General features: G+C 37.3%; 1 protein-coding gene, 1 non-coding gene and 1 pseudogene across 3 annotated transcripts in view; 2 read left to right on the top strand and 1 right to left on the bottom strand.

Moving 5' to 3' along the window:
• The window catches only part of LOC146949632 (uncharacterized), a 53,665-nt gene extending 53,094 nt beyond the window's left edge, over positions 1-571 (bottom strand). For both annotated transcript variants that reach the window (XR_015027349.1, XM_085745574.1), the window contains exon 1: positions 175-571. Coding sequence is in view for 1 of the 2 variants with exons in the window: in XM_085745574.1 (XP_085601700.1) it covers positions 175-276 (102 nt within the window). In the remaining variant the exon portion in view is untranslated. The remainder of the gene's footprint in view (positions 1-174) is intronic.
• Positions 572-2,220: 1,649 nt separating this feature from the next.
• LOC146949631 (uncharacterized) lies at positions 2,221-6,701 on the top strand (annotated as a pseudogene).
• A 15,403-nt stretch (positions 6,702-22,104) lies between these two features.
• Positions 22,105-22,210, top strand: LOC146949630 (small nucleolar RNA R71). Its single transcript, XR_015029531.1, has one exon. It is a non-coding gene; the product is annotated as a small nucleolar RNA R71 (small nucleolar RNA).
• The last annotated feature ends 1,248 nt before the right edge of the window (positions 22,211-23,458 follow it).

Below are 23,458 nucleotides of genomic sequence, written 5' to 3'. Positions count from 1 at the left end.
TCTAAAATTGCTATATTAAGAGCACATGTCTAAAAGATCCTCTATTATATGTGTTTGGTTAAGAAGGTATTAATTTAGAAATGTATGCAATAAAGAGAAGAGAAAAACATATAGCAAGTTAAGAAGAGAAAGCAAGAGCAAGTGATGAACAAAATGCAGAAATAGATTCACTACCTGTTTACCGATTCCACCCATGCCCAAGGTTGCAGCCTTGACGGCCATTGCATACCTTGCCTCCAACGGTGTTGTGTTCTCCTTGTCGTGAGGCTCCTCCATACTTGAGATAAAAGGTTGAAGCAAAATAACTTGACCATGTGAGTCTCTCACATTGTGGCATATATCACAAGGGAATATATTTGTAAGATTGGTGAGAGGGAGATAAATGATAGATGAAGTTGTGATAGACTTGAAAGAGATGGATGAGAAATAATTGAGAAAAAGAAATGAAGAAAAAACAATTTAAGGTTTTGTTTGTGAGTAAGGGAATGAGCGTGCAAGGTTACAAGTTTGAGATGAAAGAAGTGGAATATATAAGTGAAATGGATGGGTTGTGTTTAAACAACATTGAATGTCACCACCAAACAAAACAACATTAATTGAATGCGGAAAATTAAGAAGAGTTAAAGGATGCACTACTTTGTGTTAAGGAATTTGAACCTTTTAAATGAGTGATCAGGGTTCGATTCACGTATAAAATAATTGATGAAATGAGATGACATATGATGACATCTTGTCATTACGTAATTTTAGATGTATTTTAGCACAAAAATGGAGTTCACAATGAGACTTATGCAGCAAAAGAGCAGAAAAACTGAAGAAAAAACAAAGAATGAAAACGTGTCACGATTTGGATGAAACGTGACACGATTTGAGAAGCTTCAGAAAGGTTTGGTTCGACATTTGAAAACGTGGCACGATTGGTAAAATGTGCCACGATTTGGAGAAACCCTAATTGTTTTCTTGCTCTACAAGGTGAAAACGTGTCACGATTTACTTAAAACGTGACACGATTTGGGCGATATTCTGTGCCTATTTATGCTGAAGTCTATTCCAAAAACAAGGGTTACGAATTCTAGAGAGCCAAGTGCGATTTTGCAACTGCAAGGAAGACCAGGAGGACGATTTCTTCATCTTCCAACCACTTTGTGTATGTTTTATTACCTCTAATGATTATGTTATTTGTAAACACTATTATGAGTAGCTAAATCCATTAGAGGTTAGGTCTGAGATGATTCGTTGTAACCCTAATTGAGATATTATGTTGTGAAACTCTATTTATTGTGAATGATATTCTAGTCTTTATTCAATTCAATTGTTCTTAATGCTTTTTATATCCTGATCAAATATAAATATGATTTAGTGAGAATAAATGACTACTGACCATAGCTTTCTACTTAGACCTATTGAATTGTTCTAATAAACATGGTTAGTCTAGGAATGGATAATCGTTTATTAGTGATATTAGGTTAACGTGCTTTAAACCTTCAAAGATTATTAGACCACCTAAGGGATTAGGGGATGTAGTTTAAGAAGAGGGTCCTAACTCAAGGGATTGATTAGGACTATTTTGTTAACTATCGTGGGATTAGAAGATCATTCATACGAATAGGTGCAACATAACAATTAGGGGAACATCGATGATTCGAAAGACCTAAACTCATCTCTCCCTTATTCTTGAAAACCAATTTATTTTCAGCAATTATTTTTATGCAATCAAACCAATCTACTACCTAGTGGCAAATCAAAATAACCTTTATACATCCTAAAATACAACGTAGTTGAATTATTGAGATTAAAAACAGTCCTCGTGGGATCGATATTTTTACTACTTCGATAGTATTTGGTGCACTTGCCAAACATCTATCAAGTTTTTGGCGCCGTTGCCGGGGACTGTTGATTTATTTCAACAAGGCAACTACGTTATAATTTAGGGTTTCTGCAATTTAATTTTCTGTCTTTAATTTTTATTTTTCGGTTTCAGTATTCATTTGATTACTCTTTATCGTGCAGCGCTACTAAGGTATTTTGCTGTTTATGCGAGGTAAACAGAGCTCTGACGACTTAGAGTACGATCCGGAAATTGAAAGAACTGCTAGAGCACTTCGGAAAGCTGTCCGGTCGCAAAGGTTAGCTCAGTCCGTTCCACCGGGTGTTCGTGAACAAATACCGGAGCCACTCTCAACTGAATCTGAAACATCTGCTTCTCCTAAATCTGAAACTATGGAAGGCGAAGGAGTTGTACCACCAAGACCTAAGCTAGGAGATTACGGGTTAGCAACTCATTGCGGTCAACTGACCCATACTTTTCAACCAGCTAACCCTGTTACTTTCGACATCAAGACAATTGTCCTCAACGGTTTGAGGGACAAGCAATTCAATGGCACCGAAGCCATGAGCCCACATGAACACTTAAGCCGCTTTGCTGAAACATGTGAGTTTTGTGTACAACCAGCCACTGTGACCGATGCACAGATGAAACTAAGGCTGTTTCCTTTCACCTTGACGGGAAGAGCGAAGGATTGGTTGTTAACAATACCCAATGAGACTGTTCAAACTTGGGAGGAGCTAGAGCTTAAGTTCCTCGAGAAATATTTCCCTATGTATAAGTATTGGGAAAAGAAGATGGAGATCTCTAACTTCAAGCAAGGGGAGAATGAGTCGCTATATGATGCTTGCGAGCGATTCAACTTGCTTCTTAAGAGATGCCCTAATCATGAGTTCACCGAGAAACAATACCTCCAAATCTTCACTGAGGGGGTGACACCAAACACTAGAATGTTCTTAGATGCTTCCGCGGCAGGTAGTCTCAAGAGCAAAACTGATCATGAAGTCCAAGCTCTAATAGAAAACATGGCTGGCAATGAGTATCGTGCTGAAGCGAAAAAGAAAGAAAGAGGAGTATTTGGGGTGAGTGAACAAACTGCTATCCTTGCTAACCAAGCAGCTATGAAAAAACAAATCGAGGCTCTAACTAAGGAGTTTCAAGGCTTCACTTTGGCTCATAAGCAACAACAAGTGGCTGCAATCAAGTGTGACTTATGTGGTGAAGAACATCCAAATGGTGAATGTGTTCCCGAAGGATCTAGTGAGGAAGCAAACTACATGGGGGGCTACCAAAGACAAAATCAGTACTATAATTCAGGTATCAACAAGCATCCCAACTTGAGCTACTCAAATAACAATGCTTTGAACTCTCAATTGCTTGCTCCTCCACAACAACAAAGAAAGCCTTCAGCTCTTGAGGAAACTATGATAAACTTTATGAAGATGAATCAAGGCAACTTTGAGGAGATGAAGAAGAGTCAAGAGGCCGAGAGAAAGAACAATGAAGCCTCCAGGAAGATGCTTGAAACTCAACTTGGGCAATTAGCTAAGCAATTGGCTGAACAAAACAAAGGCGGATTCTCAGGTAATACTAAAGATAACCCTAAGAATGAGTCTTGCAATGCTATTGAATTGAGGAGCAAAAAGGTTTTGACACCTTTAGTTTCAAAAGCTCCAAAGAAAGTTGATGAAGTAGTGGTGGAGGTGGAAAAAGATGGTGAAGTTGAAAAAGAAATTGAAAATGGTGTAGTTGAAAAGGAGAATGATCAAGGAGTAGTTGAAAATGAAAAGAAGAACAAAATAGAGGGAGATAAAAGTGAGAAATTGATAGATGAAGACTCAATCTTGAGGAAGTCAAAGAGTCAAATCTTGAAAGACGGAGACAAGCCACAAATTATTCCATCATATGTGAAGCTTCCTTACCCTCATCTAGAGAAGAAGAAAAAAAAGGAGGAATGACAATTCAAGAAGTTCATGAAACTTATCTCACAACTTCAGGTGAATATTCCTTTCAGTGAAGCTCTTGATCAAATGCCTTTGTATGCCAAATTCATGAAAGATTTGCTAACGGTAAGAAGAAAGCCTAAAGATGATGAAAACATTTCTCTTTCCGAGAAATGTAGCGCCATTCTTCAAAAGAAGTTACCACCTAAGCTAAAGGATCCTGGTGCTTTTACTATCCCTTGTTCTATTGGACCGGTAAACGTCGGAAGAGCTTTATGTGATTTAGGGGCAAGTATCAACTTGATGCCCCTTTCAATGATGAAGAAGCTTGGATGTGGTGAGCCAAAACCAACACGAATGACCATTACTTTAGCTGATCGGTCAATCTCTTATCCTTTTGGTGTGCTTGAAGATGTGCTAGTAAAGGTGAATGATCTTGTATTTCCAGCAGACTTTGTGATCTTAGACATGGCTGAAGATGAAGATATGCCACTTATTTTAGGAAGACCCTTCCTTGCAACGGGTCGTGCCTTAATTGATGTTGAGATGGGAGAGCTTATGCTGAGGTTCCATAATGAGCAAGTGGTGTTCAATATCTTTGAAGCAATGAAACATCGAGAGGAAAACCCCAAGTGTTACCGAGTTGATGTTGTTGAAGAAATAGTAGAAGACAGCTCTCGTGAACCTCAACCATCACAACCTCTTGAAAGAGCAATTGTAAATTCTATAGAGAGTTGTGAGCCTGATGAAGATCTTGAGGTGAATGATTGTGTCAAGTCCCTTGAAGCAAGTAAAGAACAGGTGCAACCGCCACCACCTGAAGACATCCTGGATGACAAGTATCGGGGATCGGGAACTTTGAATAAAGGAAAAGAAAAGTCTACTTCCAATGGTCAGTGTGGTATATTCGCTTACAGAAAAATGCCCTTTGGAATGCGTAATGGGCCTGCGACCTATCAATGGTGTATGCTTTCCATCTTCTCGGACACAATAGAGAGAGCTAGGAGGTATTATGACAAGAGGTTGGTAAGGAACACTTCTACTGATGAGGCAATGGAGCTGAGAAAGCCTGGTAAACAACAAGAGCGACCTACCGAAAGCAAGGGTAGGACTTATTTTAAATAATCCTTAGGGGTCATCAGAAGTCAAGCTAGTGACGGTAAAGAAGCGCTTGGTGGGAGGCAACCCACATTTAAATTTCAGGTAGTATTTCTTATTTCTTTTTTATTGCTTTCAAGTATTCAAAAACACAAAAAGATTTTAGCTGAAACAGACAGAGGAACGAAAACTTTCATGACCTGTACTGTGCAAATCGTGACACATTTAAGGCAAAACGTGACACGATTTGCCTCCCTCTGAAGCTCCTCTCAGAAATTTTTCTAAGTTAAAAGGTGCCCATTCGACATTTTCAAAAACGTGTCACGATACTTAAATCGTGACACGATTTTTGGCACCTAAAATTTTTTCTAAGTCTCAAACTGCTGCAATTCGACAATTGGAAATCGTGACACGTTGGCCAAAACGTGACATGATTTCTGGGCAAGAAATTTTTCAAAAATGAGCAATCGTGACACGTTTCGCCCAAACGTGACACGATTTTTGCAGTTTCAAAAATTAAACCGTTACAAAACCAAATCGTGACACGTTTTTGGCCAAACGTGACACGATTTTCCCAGCCTATAAATAAACCCAACACGATTTTCATTCCATTCACTTCCAAAAGTAGCCAAACTCTGCCAAAATTTTCCCAGAACCCTAACCTACGATTTTCTAACCCTTTTCTACCAAAAATCTTCATCTTTTCATCTTCCAATCATCAAACCATCACCATCAACCTTCATAATCACCCACAAACAACCCAAATCCAACATATCCATCATCTTCATTCCAACCCTAACCCTAATATCCATTTTTCTCCAAACCCTAACCATGGTGGAAACAAGGAACAAAGGCAAGTCCCAAGCCACATCCCAACCATCCAAAAAGGCCAAGTTAGCCCCCAAACGCAAACAGCCCATTAAACCTAGCCCTAACACAACCCCACCACCATCTGTTAACCACCGGTTTTATAATACTGCTGCCCGAGACTGTTTCAAAGACATCCGTGGCTATCGGGTTATTCCCGAAAGGGGTTTTGATTTCACCAAACTCATCTCCAACCCCGAGTTCCACCAAGTTATCACTGAGAGAGGGTGGGAGTCCCTTGTGAGTATGATATTCGAGCAGGCCAACAAGACGGTGGGTATAGAGTTTTATTCGAATGCTCGGTACATGGGGAGGAAGTATGTGTCCTATGTGAGGGGGAAGGAGATTGATTACAGCCCGAAGAGGATCAATGACTTGCTGGAGATAGTGCCACCAGAGGCGTGTGATGTGAAGAGGAGGATGGAGGAGTGCAAAGGTTGGGATGATGAGAGAGGTGGGAGGAGTTGTTGTTGCAGATTTGTGTGGAGGGAGCTAAGTGGCATGGAGGGTCACACATGTTGCTAAGGGCTGACTTCAAGCCCTATGCTAAAGCTTGGGCATCTTTTGTGGTGCAAACTATTGAGGGCACCTCTTGTACTTCAGAGATTCCGCTGCCCCGCTTATTGACGCTGTCTGCTATTCTTGATGGCACACCCATCAATGTTGGTGAATTAATTGCCAACAATATTTACATGTTTGCTTCAGGTACTAAGAAGGCGCTTCCTCACTTAAGCCTTATCAATTGGCTTTGTGAGGAGCAAGAGTGCGATCTTTTCGCAAATGATTTGAGTGCAGCCATGATGAAGCCCATAACAGATACTTATATGGATGGCTTCATCAAAGACTACCATGAGCGCCTACATGCCATTCAGGTTGCCGAGGCAGCAGCAGCAGGACAGCCACAGCCACCACCACCACATCAGCCACAACCACCACCTCAGAGTCAGACTTTTGCTGGAGAGGGCTAGTGGCGCCCAGTCTAGATATCACTTTGGGGAGGACACCTATGAGGAAGAGAACCCCAGCACATGGATTCTGGAGGATCAGATGCAGGATTGAGTGGGCTACTGATGGCCCACCTTTTCTTATTTTTCTGTTTTTATTTCAGCACTTTGGTTCTGTAATTTTAACTATTATGTTCGAACAATTTTATTTGCTTTTGGTGATGTTTAACTCGGTTTAACCCCCCGTTTATGTAATTATTCCTGCACTTGTTTATTATTGATGAATTTGTTTGTTTAGTTGACTTTTTACAGTTTAATAACAAATGTTTGTTCAAGCGGTATTCCAAAAGTTCAAAAGGAGGAGTGACTTGGTTTTCAAAGGCGAAGTGTACGGCAGTAAAGATAGGTAGTCACAACTCCCAGAAATCTCAGCCATAAGGTTCATTGCCATATTTTGTTTTTCAATTTACTTATATTTAGATTAGTTTTCCATGCAACTACATTTCTAGAACTTGCATTGTTTCTCTATTATTGATTGGTCTTTGTTAATTACACACTGAGGCAAAAGTGCTTGGTCCTGTGAGCCTTTTGAAGCCTACCCTGATTTTAATTGTTAAATTTTATCCTTTTCTTAGCCACTTTGAGCCGGTAGGATTAGAACTTTTTGTTCGGTGACAAACTACTTTACAAGCTTAGAGACTTTTAGGACTTGTCCCTTATTGTTTTTTCTGAGTTAGGCAGTGTAGAATGTTGCTAATAATTAAGTTTGGGGTTGCTATTGGAATTTGCAACCAATTAAGTTTGGGGTGGGGGTACTAGAGAATAAGAGAACAAAAAGAAAAAGAATTGTCATGCAAAATGCAAAAAATACACTCAAAAATTGGTGTATGAAAAAAAATTGAAAATAAATGATAAAAAAGGGACAAAACATTGAAAATCCGAGTAACTTCAAACTCGATTGTTCCTAAATGTTAAAAATATTCTCTAGTACCTTTGCATTGATTGTTATTCCATAAGGTGAATGATTGTAGGATTGAATTTGTGCTTTAACTTCCGTAGGACTGCCTAACTCAAATTTTGTGTAGCCTACTTATCCAAATATATCCCACCTTTCACCTAAGCCCCGTTATAACCCTAAAGACCTCAAAAGTGTGTAATGATATTGACTTTGATTGATGTTTAGAAACTTTTCAAGCATATGGTAATATGTAGACCTGCATGTCGACTGGTAGAACCCTATTTCAATTATTTGCGTGGAGTTGTGAATTGGTGGATGCGTACAAGTCACACTAGCTCATCTTTAGCTAGTAAGGTGTTGAACTTTTTGGGTACTACTGCTTGAATAGGTAATTGTTATTTTACTGTCGATTGTCAGCTTTGCAAGTAAATTCCTTGAGGACGAGGAATGGTTTAAGTTTGGGGTTGTGATGACATCTTGTCATTACGTAATTTTAGATGTATTTTAGCACAAAAATGGAGTTCACAAGGAGATTTATGCAGCAAAAGAGCAGAAAAACTGAAGAAAAAGGCAAAGAATGAAAACGTGTCACGATTTGGATGAAACGTGACACGATTTGAGAAGCTTCAGAAAGGTTTGGTTCGACATTTGAAAACGTGGCACGATTGGTAAAACGTGCCACGATTTGGAGAAACCCTAATTGTTTTCTTGCTCTACAAGGTGAAAACGTGTCACGATTTACTTAAAACGTGACACGATTTGGGCGATATTGTGTGCCTATTTATGCTGAAGTCTATTCCAAAAACAAGGGTTACGAATTCTAGAGAGCCAAGTGCGATTTTGCAACTGCAAGGAAGACCAGGAGGACAATTTCTTCATCTTCCAACCACTTTGTGTATGTTTTATTACCTCTAATGATTATGTTATTTGTAAACACTATTATCAGTAGCTAAATCCATTAGAGGTTAGGTCTGAGATGATTCGTTGTAACCCTAATTGAGATATTATGTTGTGAAACTCTATTTATTGTGAATGATATTCTAGTCTTTATTCAATTCAATTGTTCTTAATGCTTTTTATATCCTGATCAAATATAAATATGATTTAGTGAGAATGAATGACTACTGACCATAGCTTTCTACTTAGACCTATTGAATTGTTCTAATAAACATGGTTAGTCTAGGAATGGATAATCGTTTATTAGTGATATTAGGTTAACGTGCTTTAAACCTTCAAAGATTATTAGACCACCTAAGGGATTAGGGGCTGTAGTTTAAGAAGAGGGTCCTAACTCAAGGGATTGATTAGGACTATTTTGTTAACTATCGTGGGATTAGAAGATCATTCATACGAATAGGTGCAACATAACAATTAGGGGAACATCGATGATTCGAAAGACCTAAACTCATCTCTCCCTTATTCTTGAAAACCAATTTATTTTCAGCAATTACTTTTATGCAATCAAACCAATCTACTGCCTAGTGGCAAATCAAAATAACCTTTATACATCCTAAAATACAACGTAGTTGAATTATTGAGATTAAAAACAGTCCTCGTGGGATCGATATTTTTACTACTTCGATAGTATTTGGTGCACTTGCCAAACATCTATCAACATACTTTGTGTGCCCTACATATTTTTTAACGGAGATTAGTCATTATTAAATGAGACGGAAATTTTGTACTAATATTATGTGCAACGACAAAATGCACTACTTTATACAGCAAATGTGACACCACATGCCCCTCGAAAAATCAGACAACTCAATACAACTCCAAAGTACATGAAATTTGCAATAGACCACATCCATCCAATGACCAAAAGCTCACTCGAATCACAAAACAACATGAGGCAAAGCAAACGCTTATGATCTATAACAACTACAAAATGGCCACTAAAATTTCTAAATAACTTGCTACTAAAAGATAAAGTAGAGTTAAACTAAGGAAAATGTTAACTAGTGCCCTCGAAACACTAGTTAAAGAAAACTAATATAAAATTTTTGCATTGAGAAGTGGTGAAAAGTAGAATGTACAACTTTAAGAAAGTCAAAATGTTGTTGTATTTTATGAAAAAAAAATTATATTTTTACTTCCTTAACTACCCAGAGCACCTATTAACATTTTTCTTAAACTAATCTATTAAAATTATTCCATCATAATTTATTCTAAAATTAAACACAACGTGTTACTCTAAAACAACTAATAATCCGTAATTTTAATCCATTAATGCTCCTTGTTTTATGTATCCTATCCCATGATTTAAAAATCAAAATAAATAAACCAATCAAGAAGGAGTCCTAATTTCCACCTCCTTTCGGTTTCGATTAGCCCTATTGGAAACTTAATCAAGTCTGGTACTAAAAAGAAAGAAAGATATGTGTGACTTTTTCAGTATAAACCGTCCTATGGCTAGTAGTACAACTTTGCCTTCTTTTCAATTTTCAATAAGGCATAACATTGATAAAGCATATGCACAAATTAAAAAAGACCACATGCCTTTTGAACTAATATTTTCTTGGATTTCAAATATAAACAAATGAATTAAACAAATTTGATATATTTGACTCGAACTTTTAATCAAATATTTACAATCGGTATTCTCTTCGATCTTATATATATATATATATATATATATATATATATAAAATAAAATAAAAAACTTGATGTATTTGACTCAAATTTTTTATGAGATACATCAATTTTATTTGATTTTTATTTTTACTTATTATATATATATATATATATATATAAAAAAAAAAAAAAACTTGATGTATTTGACTCAAATTTTTTATGAGATACATCAATTTTATTTGATTTTTATTTTTACTTATATTTAAGACCAAAGTAGTGCATTGCTAAAACCTTATTAGCAAAATTTTGAGGACAAGGATATATACGTATATACATTTAAATAAATATTGACCTCAACAAGGAACAATAGCCAACAACTTCAAATGAGTAATATGTATGTGAAAGACTTTATGAGTTGGAACGTATTATCTCAATAATAAAACTAGAAAATAATTAAACTAGAAAATTTTCTATGAAAAAAACTAATGATGATGAATGCTAAACTTCACACATCATTTCAATATTTAAATCAATGGAATGCTAAATATCATGTACCACACATAATTTGCTCGTTCGGTTGTTTTCAATTGTTGTACCACCCCCGACCACCTGTTCAATAATCGGTGGCATTTATTCTAGACAAGGATTGAAAAAGAAGTACTTGATCTTGAATGATAAAAAAGAAGTTTCAACATAAAGGGACAACTTTAAAACCCAACTTTAAATAGTGGAAAGAATCTCTATGTTTTCCATTTCTAGAATAAATTTGCCCATAACACTTTTTCTTTGTTTCTTTGTTTCTTTGAATATTTGTTCTTTCAAAATCATACAGCTCACAAGCGGCTTCTCCTATACAGCTACCTCCTGCATCATAATTACAGTAAAATGTTTGTTGTACACTTATCTATTCTATTGTAGCAAGTAGCAATAATGTGACTCATATCCGGAGTGGTCAACCACTTATCTATCGGCGCAATATCACTTGTACATTGTGGTCTGTGGAGGGTGTAAACCATTCAAGATTTTGTACGCTCCTCCGTGTCATATATCAGCATGTAGTCACTCTTATGATTTCTCAACTTATGAATAAGTGATAGACGTTTGGCAAGTGCACCAAATACTATCGAAGTAGTAAAAATATCGACCCATGAGGACTGTTTTTAACTTCAATAATTCAATTGCGTTATAGAAATAGGATGTGTAAAGTTTATTTTTAGTTTGCCACTAGGCAGAAGATTTGGTTTGATTTTAATTAAATCAAGTAGCAGAAAATAAAGATTTGATTAAGAAAATATGAGAGAAAGATGAGATCAGATCCTTCGAATCCTCTAAGTTCCCCTAATTGGTCTACTGCACCTATTTGTTATGAATCCTCTTCTAATTTACGATGATTAACAAAATAGCCCTAATCAATCCCTTGAGTTAGGACCCTCTTCTTAAACTACAGCCCCTAATTCCTTAGGTGGTCTAATAATTCTTGAAGGTTTTACCGAACGTTAACCTATTATCACTAATAAACGATTATCTATTCCTAGACTAACCCTGTTTATTAGAACAATTCAATTAGGTCTAAGTCGAAAGCCATGGTCAGTGGTCATTCGTTCTCACAAAATCAAGTTATATGTGATCAAGATATAAAAAGCATTAAGATCAATTGAATTGAATAAACTAGAATTGAATTCATAAACAAAATAGAGTTTCACAGCAACATGTGTCAATTAGGGTTACAAAGATTCATCTCGGATCTAATCTCTAAGATATTTAGCTACTCATAATCGAGTTTACAAATAGCATAATCAATGAAATAATTAAAACATACATGAATTGGTAAAAGGTTGAAGAAATCGCCCTTCTAGCTGTCTCCGATGTCTCAAAATCGCACTTTGCTCTCCAAAATCGTCACCCTTGTTCTTCAGGATTAGTGCAGTATTTATAGAAGTCATGGGCCTGACTCGTCAAAATCGCGCCGCGCCTATATATTGGCGTGCTTGAAATTGCAGCACGGCTTGAAATTGGCAGCACGGCTTGAAATTGGCGTGGCGCGATTTCCTTCAAACAGACTTCAATATTTCAGCTTTTTGCACTCCAGAACAGTATAAATTGCATGATAACTCTATCAAAATGTCACAATAAGTCCTAAAAATTACGTAATGACAGCATGTCATCACAACCCCAAAGTTAAACCATTCCTTGTCCTCAAGGAATTTGCTTGCAACAAAGACAAACGACAGTAAAATAACAGTTACCTGACAAAACGATAGTACCCAAAAGTTCATTCTCCTTCTAGCTAAAGATGAGCTAGTTTGACTTGTTCGCATCCACCAATTCACAACTCCTCGCATCAAATTGAAATAGGGTTCTACCAGTCGACATGCAGGTCTACATATTACCATACGCTTGAAAAGTTTCTAAACATCAATCAAAGTCAATATCATTACACACTTTTGAGGTCTTTAGGGTTATAACGGGGCTTAGGTGAAAGGTGGGATATATTTGGATAAGTAGGCTACACAAAATTTGAGTTAGGCATTCCTACGGAAATTAAAGCACAAAATTCAATCCTTCAATCATTCACCTTGTGGAATAACAATCAATGCAAAGGTACTAGAGAATATTTTTAACATTTAGGGACAATCGAGTTTGAAGTTACTCGGATTTTCAATGTTTTGTCCCTTTTTCATCATTCAATTTCTTTTTTTTTGATACACCATTTTTGTGTATATTTCGCATGACAATTTCATATTTCATTCATTTTTATTCTCTTATTCTCTAGTACCCCCACCCCAAACTTAGTTGGTTGCAAATTCCAATAGCAACCCCAAACTTAATCTTTAGCAACATTCTACAATGCCTTAACTCAGAAAATATATTAAGGGACAAGTCCTAAAAGTCTCTAGGCTTGTAATGTAGTTTGTCACCGAACAAAAAGTTCTAATCCTACCGGCTCACAATTGGTTAAGAAAGAATAAATTCAACAAATTAAAACAGGGTAGGCTTCAAAAAGGCTCACAGGACCAAGCACTTTTGCCTCAGTGTGTAATTAACAAAGACCAATCAATAATAGAGAAACAATGCAAGTTCTAGAAATGTAGTTGCATGAAAAACTAATCTAAATATAAGTAAATTGAAAAAAAAAATTTGGCAATGAACCTTATGGCTGAGATTTCTGGGAGTATGTGACTACCTAGCAACGTCGTACACTTCGCCTTTGAATCAAGTCACCCCTCCTTTAGAACTTTTGGAATACCGTTTCATCAATAAACTGTTACTAAACTGGAATAGGTTACATGAAACAAAACAAATTCATTAATTAAACAAGTGCAGGAGCAATTACAATAGGGAAATAAGTTGTTTACGGACTTTTGACATTGAAGGGAAAATAAAAACAAAATGAATCGAAAACAAAGTAAATCTAGTGGGTTGCCTCCCACTCAGCGCTTCTTTATCGTCACTAGCTTGACTGCTAAGGATCTTTAGAGGTCCTTTAGAATGAGTCTCACCCTTTCGTTTGGTAGGTCGCCACCTAGGTATGGTTTAACTCTTTGTCGATTCACCTTGAAACTTCGATCTCCTTCAGGTGTCACTAGTTCAACAGCTCCATATGGTGACACGCTTTTGACCAAGAATGGTCCAGACCATTTTGACTTGAGCTTCCCAGGAAACAGCTTCAACCTGGAATTATACAACAAAACTAGTTGTCCACAGTTAATATCCCTAGGCACTAAGTTTTTGTCATGATACCTTTTTGTCCTGGCTTTATAGATGAGCGCATTTTCATACGTTCTAAGCCTCATCTCCTCAAGTTCATTAAGTTTCAAAATTCTTTTCTTACCAGCGGCTACTTGATCAAAATTCAAGGCCTTAATGGCCCAATAAGCTTTATGTTCTAGCTCGACTGGAAGATGACATGCCTTCCCATATACTAACTGATAGGGTGAAAACCCAAGATGAGTCTTAAAGGCTGTTCTATATGCCCACAGTGCGTCATCTAATTTCCTAGACCAATCTTTCCTATTTGACGCAACTGTTTTCTCTAGGATTTGTTTCAGCTGTCGGTTTGAAACCTCTACTTGACCACTAGTTTGTGGGTGATAGGTGTTTTATCTTGGTTTTCGGGTGTCAAACATTGATTACGTTTGAACCTTTTAACCTTTGATATCTCATTTTTTCTTGGGAAGGGAAAAAATAAGCAAAACCCTTGAGAATCGAGGTCCGGGAGTTGTTTTCGCTACGGGAAGGTGTTAGGCACCCATAACGACTATAGTATCCTATAGGAACTGTCTTTAATTTCTACGCGCGCGCTTCATTTTTAAATGCTATTTTGAAAGTGTTTATTTAAATGTAAGAATTTCTAAGTGAAGAATTGGAGGGAGAAGAATGTTTGATTTTTTTATTTTATTTGAATTGAAGGAATTTTGTTCCTTGCCTACGTACCCGTTTAAGGGATCAAATCCACCGTAGTTCTCTTCCAAAAATGTTTTTGTTTTTGTTGGTTGATTTTAAGTTTGAAAATTGGAATTTTTAAGAATGAGAGAGAGAGGCCTCAAGGGCATAAGATTGTGAAATTGTGAGGTTGAATTAGTTATTTTGCAAAAGAAAGTCAAAGTATGATTAAAATTCATTAAGATTTTATTTAAGAAAAGAAAGGGAAAATCAATGGGAATTTGGATCCCAAAGTTTATTAGGAAAAAGATTTGAGTGAAATTTATTCAAGTTTTTTTTGGAAAATTGATTTTTCTAAGTGTAAATCCTAAGCATTCATCTAAACATACAATCCTAAACATACATCTAAACATGCATATTCTAAGCATACATCTAAAGTGAGGTGTGTGCATGTGTCGGTGCTTGTGTCGGTGTACATTATTGGAGTCCATTGTTCTTATTACACCATGCCCTAATTACATTCTATGGTCTTGCAAGAAATTAAAATTGCATGAAAGTAAAGTACAAAAGTTCCTAAGTTTTTACATTCTAAGTCTTTGCATGAAATTTAAAGGCAAGAAAGGAGATGAAGATGCAAGATGAGATGCTTATGAAACATGAAGAAGGATGGTTAGTAGAACAAGATGTAATATAGAAAAGAATAGGCAAAAAAAATACCAAACAAAAAGCAAAATTAATAAAGATAAAGTAGCAAAATATGCTAGAGATTAACCATAATACCTCAAGATGCACATGCCTTATAATTTTCACATTATAGCGATTTTCAAATAGGTTTCATTGCAGCCACAATGTGAGAATTATAAGTTCGTACTCAAACTTAAAGATCATGATATGTCCTAGACACCTTTAACACTTTATCTTCACAAACAAACATTTTTTATGACTTGTAAAATAAGAAACTAATTACACATATTCACATGCAGCAAGAAACACATACAAACAGTAGCTAAATCCTCACAAAATCATATGGTATAGGTCGCAAACATTCATCAAGAAATTGGAACTAGAATCAAGCAAATTTTCACAAATTTTCAATACGAAACAATCACAAAATAGCGAGAAAAACATCACATTATTTTTTCCAAGTTTTAATATGCAAAAATCATCACAAAAATACCACAAAACTATCAAGAAATGTGTACGAAAATTTTTAGAATTTTTAAAGAATTTTTAGACACAAAAGCATATAAAAACTTCACAAATTTTTAACAAAAATAGTAAACAATCGACAAGAAAATACCACACATTTTTAATCAAGATTTAACACATGACAACATCACAAAAATATCAAGAAAATGATCAAGAACACATTGGAATTTTTTAGGAATTTTTAAAGGATTTTTTGAACATGCAGGGGTGCAATTAGCAAGGAATTAAATAAAACGTACAGAAGAGGGGGGTGTAAACAGAATACTGGAAGAAGAAAGCATTTGGGCTGCAGGATGGGACCAAGGAAAGTTGGACCGGTTCAGGAACGGGTCGGTTCAACCGAACCGGTCCAATAGGCATTGCATAACACCAGCAGCGCTGCTGCTCCCATTTTCTTCCTTCATTCATTTTCTAAAACATGTTTAAGAAACAAACTCCTCTTTGCAAACAGGACCAAATCGGAGAAGAAGAGCCTATGGCAGTCGGAGCTGCTCCGACGCGGTGGTTGGTCGGAGAGCCGCCGCGTCGGAGCTATTTTTAATTCTTTTCGGAAACTTTTTTATACCAATCCGCTCCTGCTCTTCTCCTCTGTTCGAATTTGTTCTTAATTTTCCAAAAACACACTTCAATAACACTAGATCTACGAATCATCAAAAGATACTTTCACACATAAGCTCTCGAAACGATACCAACTCATCACACAAGATCAGATTGAGCGGTGAATGTATGGAAACGTTACCTCAATCAGATCGGAGGTGAGCAAATTGTGACGGAAGCCTTCACCGTAATCGTCCCTTGCACTTTCTCAATCGTCCTTGCACTTTCTTTCTGTTTCACGATTTTGGCAGCTTCGTCGTTACCGGAAATTGCCGCTGTTCGCCACTTGAAGGCTTCGGTTCCGATGAATCTCTGTTCCACGATCTGGATTTCGTGTGAGTCACGAATCCTCTTGCTTCATGTTCGAATCTGTTTTGCCGTTCTTTTTCTGTTCACGATTCGCTTGGTTTCAATTTCGCAGCCGCTAATACGAGAACACGGTGAAAATTTGGCGTTTATATGAATGTATGAATGGTTTGATGATGATGATCTTGTGATTTTGATGGTGAAAGTGCGAATTTGCTAAGGTTGATAATGGATATGGTGGTTATGGTGATTGAGTTTGAAAATTGGTAGTGGAAGGTGAAAGAAGGAGGTTGTTGTGGTGGTTTGGAGGGTGGAGAGAGTTGGTTAGGGTGGTTAGGGGTGGTGGTTGAAAGTTAGTTAGGGTGATTTGTTAGAGGTTGTTGAAGATGAGAAAAAAATGGGAGAGAAAATAATTAAAAAATGATTTTTTGTGGAATTTTTGTGAAAATGATTAATTGTGAACCTTGACCATGACTTTGACCCATTTATAGGTGATGTGGGAATGCTTGGACCAATGAAATAATGCCATGTGGCACTTGACTTGTAACAAACCTTGACTTTGACTTTAACAAACTTAAAAATGGATTAAAATGCAAATAACAAAAGTACGAGGACCAAAATGAAAATTAAAACTAAAGTTGAATTGAAAAAGTAAATTGAAAATTAACGTAAAGCGAGACGATTAAAAGCAACAAAGCAGATTAAAATGAGTCAGAAATTTTATGTGAAATGACCAAAATGCCCCTGGGGACTAAAATGACTCAAAATGACTCAGACGCAATTTTAAAAATGATTTTTTAACAGAGAACTAAAGCAAGAACTTATACAAGCAAATTAATAGACTCAGAGACAATTTTAAGAGATTTGACAAGACTTTAACACATGAAAAGACTAAAACGCCCCTAGGGGCTAAACTGACTTAAAATGACTTCAAATGCAATTTTTGAAATGGATTTTGACATAGAATTGAAAAAGGACTTATTCAAACCAGTTGAAAAGACTCAAACAATTTTTCAAAGATTGAAAGAAATTTTAGCATAGGAAATGACTAAAATACCCTTTCATGAATTTTGCAAATAATATTGAAATAAAACGCAGAGAAAGATGCAATTGATCAGAGACAGTTCAAATGATTTACAATGCAAAAGAAGAATTGAGTTAGTATTTTTTGGTCCAAAATTAGGGTGTAACAATAGGGAGTTGCAACTTTGTGCTTAATGTTATACTTTTTGAGCACATTTTCAAGAAAATTATTGCAAAAATGCTTCCCCCCATCACTAATCAATACTCTAGGGGTTCCAAACCTAGTGAAAATATTCTTCTGAAGGAAGTTGACAGCAGTTTTGGCATCATTAGCAACACATGGTATCGCTTCAACCCACTTTGTGACATAATCTACACATACTAGAATATGGAGATAAGAGTAAGAGGAAGGGAATGGTCCCATAAAATCAATACCCCAACAGTCAAATGGTTTAACTTCAATGATTCCTTTTAGGGGCATTTCATTCCTCTTTGATATGTTACTTGTCCTTTGGCATCTGTCACATCTTGTGACAAAGTCGTGGCAATCTTTAAAAAGGGTGGGCCACCAGAATCCACTTTGCAAAACTTTTGCAGCTGTTCTTTCTCCACTATGGTGGCCTCCATAAGCTGAGCTATGGCAGTGCCACATGATACTATGTGCTTCCTCACCTGCAACACAACGTCTAATCAAACCGTCAGCACCTACCTTAAACAGATAAGGGTCATCCCACAAGTAGTGGTTTGCATCTTTGAAGAACTTTTTCCTCTGAGGGTAGGTCAAATCATCAGGAACTATGTTGCCGGCCTTAAAGTTTTCCATGTCAGCAAACCAAGGCCTTTCTCCAATAGCAAACAGCTGTTCATCGGGGAACTCGGCCTTGATGGCCTTCTCCTTCTTTGTCACCTCATCATTCTCCAGGCTTGAGAGGTGGTCAGCTACCACGTTCTCGACTCCCTTCTTGTCGCGAATCTCAAGATCAAATTCTTGCAATAATAGGATCCACCTCAACAGTCGAGGCTTTGAATCCCCTTTTGTTAAGAGATATTTAAGAGCTGCATGATCTGTAAAAACAATGACTTTGGAGCCTATTAGATAAGAACAAAATTTTTCCAATGCAAAGATTACGGCAAGCAATTCCTTTTCAGTGGTGGAATAGTTAACTTGATTTTCATTTAAAACCTTGCTTGCATAGTAAATTGCATGGAAAAATTTGTTCTTGCGTTGGCCTAGGACTGCACCAACAGCATAATCATTTGCATCACACATAAGTTCAAAAGGTAAATCCCAATCGGGTGCAATGATTATTGGTGCAGTCACCAACTTGTATTTAATCAAAGAAAAAACATTTAGACATTCAGAATCAAAATTAAACTCGTTTTCTTTGACCAAGAGGTTACAGAGGGGTTTGGAAATATTAGAAAAGTCTTTTATGAACCGCCGATAGAAACCGACATGCCCCAAGAAACTCCTCCCTCCTTTAACATTAACTGGTGGAGGAAGTTTCTCTATAACCTCTATCTTAGCTTGGTCCACCTCAATGCCTTTAGCACTTATTTTATGCCCCAAAACTATACCTTCAGTTACCATAAAATGACATTTTTCCCAATTCAAAACAAGGTTAGTTTCGGTGCATCTTTTAAGTACAGCATTTAAATGGAACAAGCATTGATCAAAAGACTTACCAAAAACAGAAAAGTCGTCCATAAATACCTCAATGTTCTTCTCTATCATATCAGAGAAGATGGAGAGCATACACCTTTGAAAGGTCGCCGGCGCATTACACAACCCAAAGGGCATCCTTCGATAAGCAAACACTCCAAATGGACAAGTGAAGGCAGTCTTTTCTTGATCTTTCGGAGCCACTGCAATTTGATTATACCCCGAATACCCATCCAAGAAGTAATAAAAGGCTTGGCCAGCCAATCTCTCAATCATTTGATCCATGAATGGTAATGTAAAGTGGTCCTTTCTTGTTGCGGTGTTCAACCTCCGGTAGTCTATACACATTCTCCAACCAGTGACGGTGCGGGTGGGTATCAATTCATTTTTTTCATTTGCCACCACCGTCATTCCTCCTTTCTTGGGTACCACGTGAACTGGACTTACCCATGAGCCATTTGAGATAGGGTAGATCATACCTGCGTCTAGTAACTTCAACACCTCTTTCTTCACCACTTCCTTCATTGTTGGGTTAAGTCTCCTTTGAGGTTGAACCACCGGTTTGTATTCAGCCTCCATGTGTATTTTGTGCATGCAATAAGCTGGACTAATACCCTTCAAATCAGAAATGTTCCACAACAAAGCTCCTTGATTGTCTCTTAACACCCTCATTAATTTTTCTTCTTCCAAAGGTGTCAAGGTATTGCTGATGATTACTGGTTTAGATGCATCTTTAGTGAGAAAAACATACTTCAAGTGAGAAGGGAGTTCTTTTAATTCTGGATTTTTCTCTCCTTCTCCACTCACAATAGATGCATCCATAGAGTACTTACCCATTAATTCTTCTATTCTTACCGGTCCCAACTCTTGCTTGCTTGCTTCTAGTTGCTTGACACAATCACTTACTTCAAGATCTTCATCATCACCGCAACTTGCTATAGAATTCACAATTGCACGTTCAAGTGGTTGTGTTGGTTGATGTTCACAAGAGTCATCTTCAACTATTTCTTCAACAATGTCAATCCGGTAACACTTGGGATTTTCATCTTTGTGCTTCATGGCCTCAAATATATTAAACACGACTTGCTCCTTATGGAATCTCAACATTAGCTCTCCTTTCTCAATGTCAATCAAAGCACGACCAGTTGCAAGGAAAGGTCTTCCTAGAATGAGTGGCATTTCTTCATCTTCAGCCATATCTAAGATCACAAAATCTGCTGGAAACACCAAGTCATTAACCTTGACTAGCACATCTTCAAGCACACCGAAAGGATAAGAGATTGACCGATCAGCTAAAGTAATGGTCATTCTTGTTGGTTTTGGTTCCCCACACTTAAGCTTCTTCATCATTGAAAGAGGCATCAAGTTAATACTTGCTCCCAAGTCACATAAAGCTACCAATGTCTACCGGTCCAATTGAACAATGGATAGTGAAAGCTCCAGGATCCTTCAGCTTAGGTGGCAGCTTCTTTTGAAGAATAGCACTACAATTCTCTGAAAGTGCTATGTTCTCATCATCCTTAGGCTTCCTTCTTTTAGTCAACAAATCCTTCATGAACTTAGCATACAACGGTATTTGATCAAGAGCTTCGCCGAAAGGAATATTCACCTGAAGTTGTGAGAAAAGTTGCATGAACTTCTTGAATTGACCTTCATCCTTTTCTTTCTTCTTGGAAAGGTGAGGGTATGGAAGCTTCACATATGATGGAACAACTTGTGGTTTATCTCCATCTTTCAAGATTTGACTCTTCGACTTCCTCAAGATTGAATCTTCATCAATTAACTTCTCACTTTTTTCTCCCTCTACTTTTTTCTTCCTTTCGTTTTCAACTACTCCATGATCATTTTCTTTTTCGACTACACCCTCATTAATCTTTTCAACTACTACAGCATCTTCTTCCTCCTCAACTACTGCATCATCCGCCTTCTTTGGAGCTTTTGGAACTAAAGGTGTCAAAACCTTTTTGCTCCTCAATTCAATAGCATTACAAGACTCATTCTTAGGGTTGTCTTTAGTGTTACCTGAGAATCTGCCTTTGTTTTGTTCAGCCAATTGCTTAGCTAATTTCCCCAGTTGAGTTTCAAGCATCTTCCTAGAAGCTTCATTGTTCTTTCTTTCAGCTTCTTGACTCTTCTTCATCTCTTCAAAGTTGCCTTGAGTCATCTTCATGAAGTTCATCATAGTTTCCTCAAGAGCTGAAGGCTTTCTTTGTTGTTGTTGTGGAGGAGCAAGCATCTGAGAGTTCAAAGCGTTGTTATTTGAGTAACTGAGATTTGGATGCTTGTTGATACCTGAAGTGTAATATTGATTTTGCCTTTGATATCCTCCCATGTAGTTAGCTTCTTCACTAGACCCTTCGGGAACACATTCACCATTGGGATGTTCTTCACCACATAGATCACATTTGATTGCAGCCACTTGTTGTTGCTTGTGAGCCAAAGTGAAGCCTTGAAACTCCTTAGTTAGAGCCTCGATTTGTTTGTTCATAGCTGCTTGGTTAGCAAGGATAGCAGTTTGTTCACTCACCCCAAACACTCCTCTTTCCTTCTTCTTAGCTTCAGCACGAAACTCATTTCCAGCCATGTTTTCTATCAAAGCCTGGACTTCATGATCAGTTTTGCTCTTGAGACTACCTCCCGCGGAAGCATCTAAGAACATTCTAGTGTTTGGTGTTACCCCCTCAGTGAAGATTTGGAGGTATTGTTTCTCGGTGAACTTATGATTAGGGCATCTCTTAAGAAGCAAATTGAATCGCTCCCAAGCATCATACAAAGATTCACCTTCTCCTTGCTTGAAGTTAGAGATCTCCATCTTCTTTTCCCAATATTTAGACATAGGGAAATATTTCTCCAAGAACTTCAGCTCTAACTCTTCCCATGTTTGGACAGCCCCGTTTGATATTGTTAGCAACCAATCTTTTGCTCTTCCCGTCAAGGTGAAAGGAAATAGCCTTAGTTTCTTTTGTGCTTCAATCACGGTGGCTGGTTGCACACAAAACTCGCAAGTTTCAGCAAAGCGGCTCAAGTGTTCATGAGGACTCATAGCTTCAGTCCCATCGAATTGCTTGTCCCTCAAACCGTTGAGGACAGTTGTCTTGATGTCGAAAGCTATGGGGTTAGCTGGTTGAAAAGTGTGGGTCAGTTGACCGCGATGAGTTGCTAACCCATAATCTCCTAGCTTTGGTCTTGGTGCAGGGTCTCCCATGGTTTTAGATTCAGTTGAGAGTGGCTCCGATATTTGTTCTCGAACACCCGGTGGAACGGACTGAGCTAACCTTTGCGACCGGACAGCTTTCCGAAGTGCTCTAGCAGTTCTTTCAATTTCGGATCGTACTCTAAGTCGTCAGAGCTCTGTTTACCTCGCATAAACAGCAAAATACCTTAGTAGCGCTGCACGATAAAGAGTAATCAAATGAATACTGAAACAGAAAAATAAAAATTAAAGACAGAAAATTAAATTGCAGAAATCCTAGATTATAACGTAATTGCCTTGTTGAAATAAATCAACAGTCCCCGGCAACGGCGCCAAAAACTTGATAGACGTTTGGCAAGTGCACCAAATAGTATCGAAGTAGTAAAAATATCGATCCCACGAGGATTGTTTTTAACTTCAATAATTCAATTGCGTTATAGAAATAGGATGTGTAAAGTTTATTTTTAGTTTGCCACTAGGCAGAAGATTTGGTTTGATTTTAATTAAATCAAGTTGCAGAAAATAAAGATTTGATTAAGAAAATATGAGAGAAAGATGAGATCAGATCCTTCGAATCCTCTAAGTTCCCCTAATTGGTCTACTGCACCTATTTGTTATGAATCCTCTTCTAATTTACGATGATTAACAAAATAGCCCTAATCAGTCCCTTGAGTTAGGACCCTCTTCTTAAACTACAACCCCTAATTCCTTAGGTGGTCTAATAATTCTTGAAGGTTTTACCGAACGTTAACCTATTATCACTAACAAACGATTATCTATTCCTAGACTAACCCTGTTTATTAGAACAATTCAATTAGGTCTAAGTCGAAAGCCATGGTCAGTGGTCATTCGTTCTCACAAAATCAAGTTATATG

The sequence above is a fragment of the Medicago sativa genome, chromosome 2 (assembly GCF_051527215.1).
Source record: "Medicago sativa cultivar Bolivia chromosome 2, Bolivia_mono, whole genome shotgun sequence".
In the NCBI taxonomy this organism is placed as follows: Eukaryota; Viridiplantae; Streptophyta; class Magnoliopsida; order Fabales; family Fabaceae; genus Medicago; species Medicago sativa.
The sequence above is the reverse complement of the archived record's forward strand: the minus strand, read 5'-3'. Positions and strand labels throughout refer to the sequence as shown.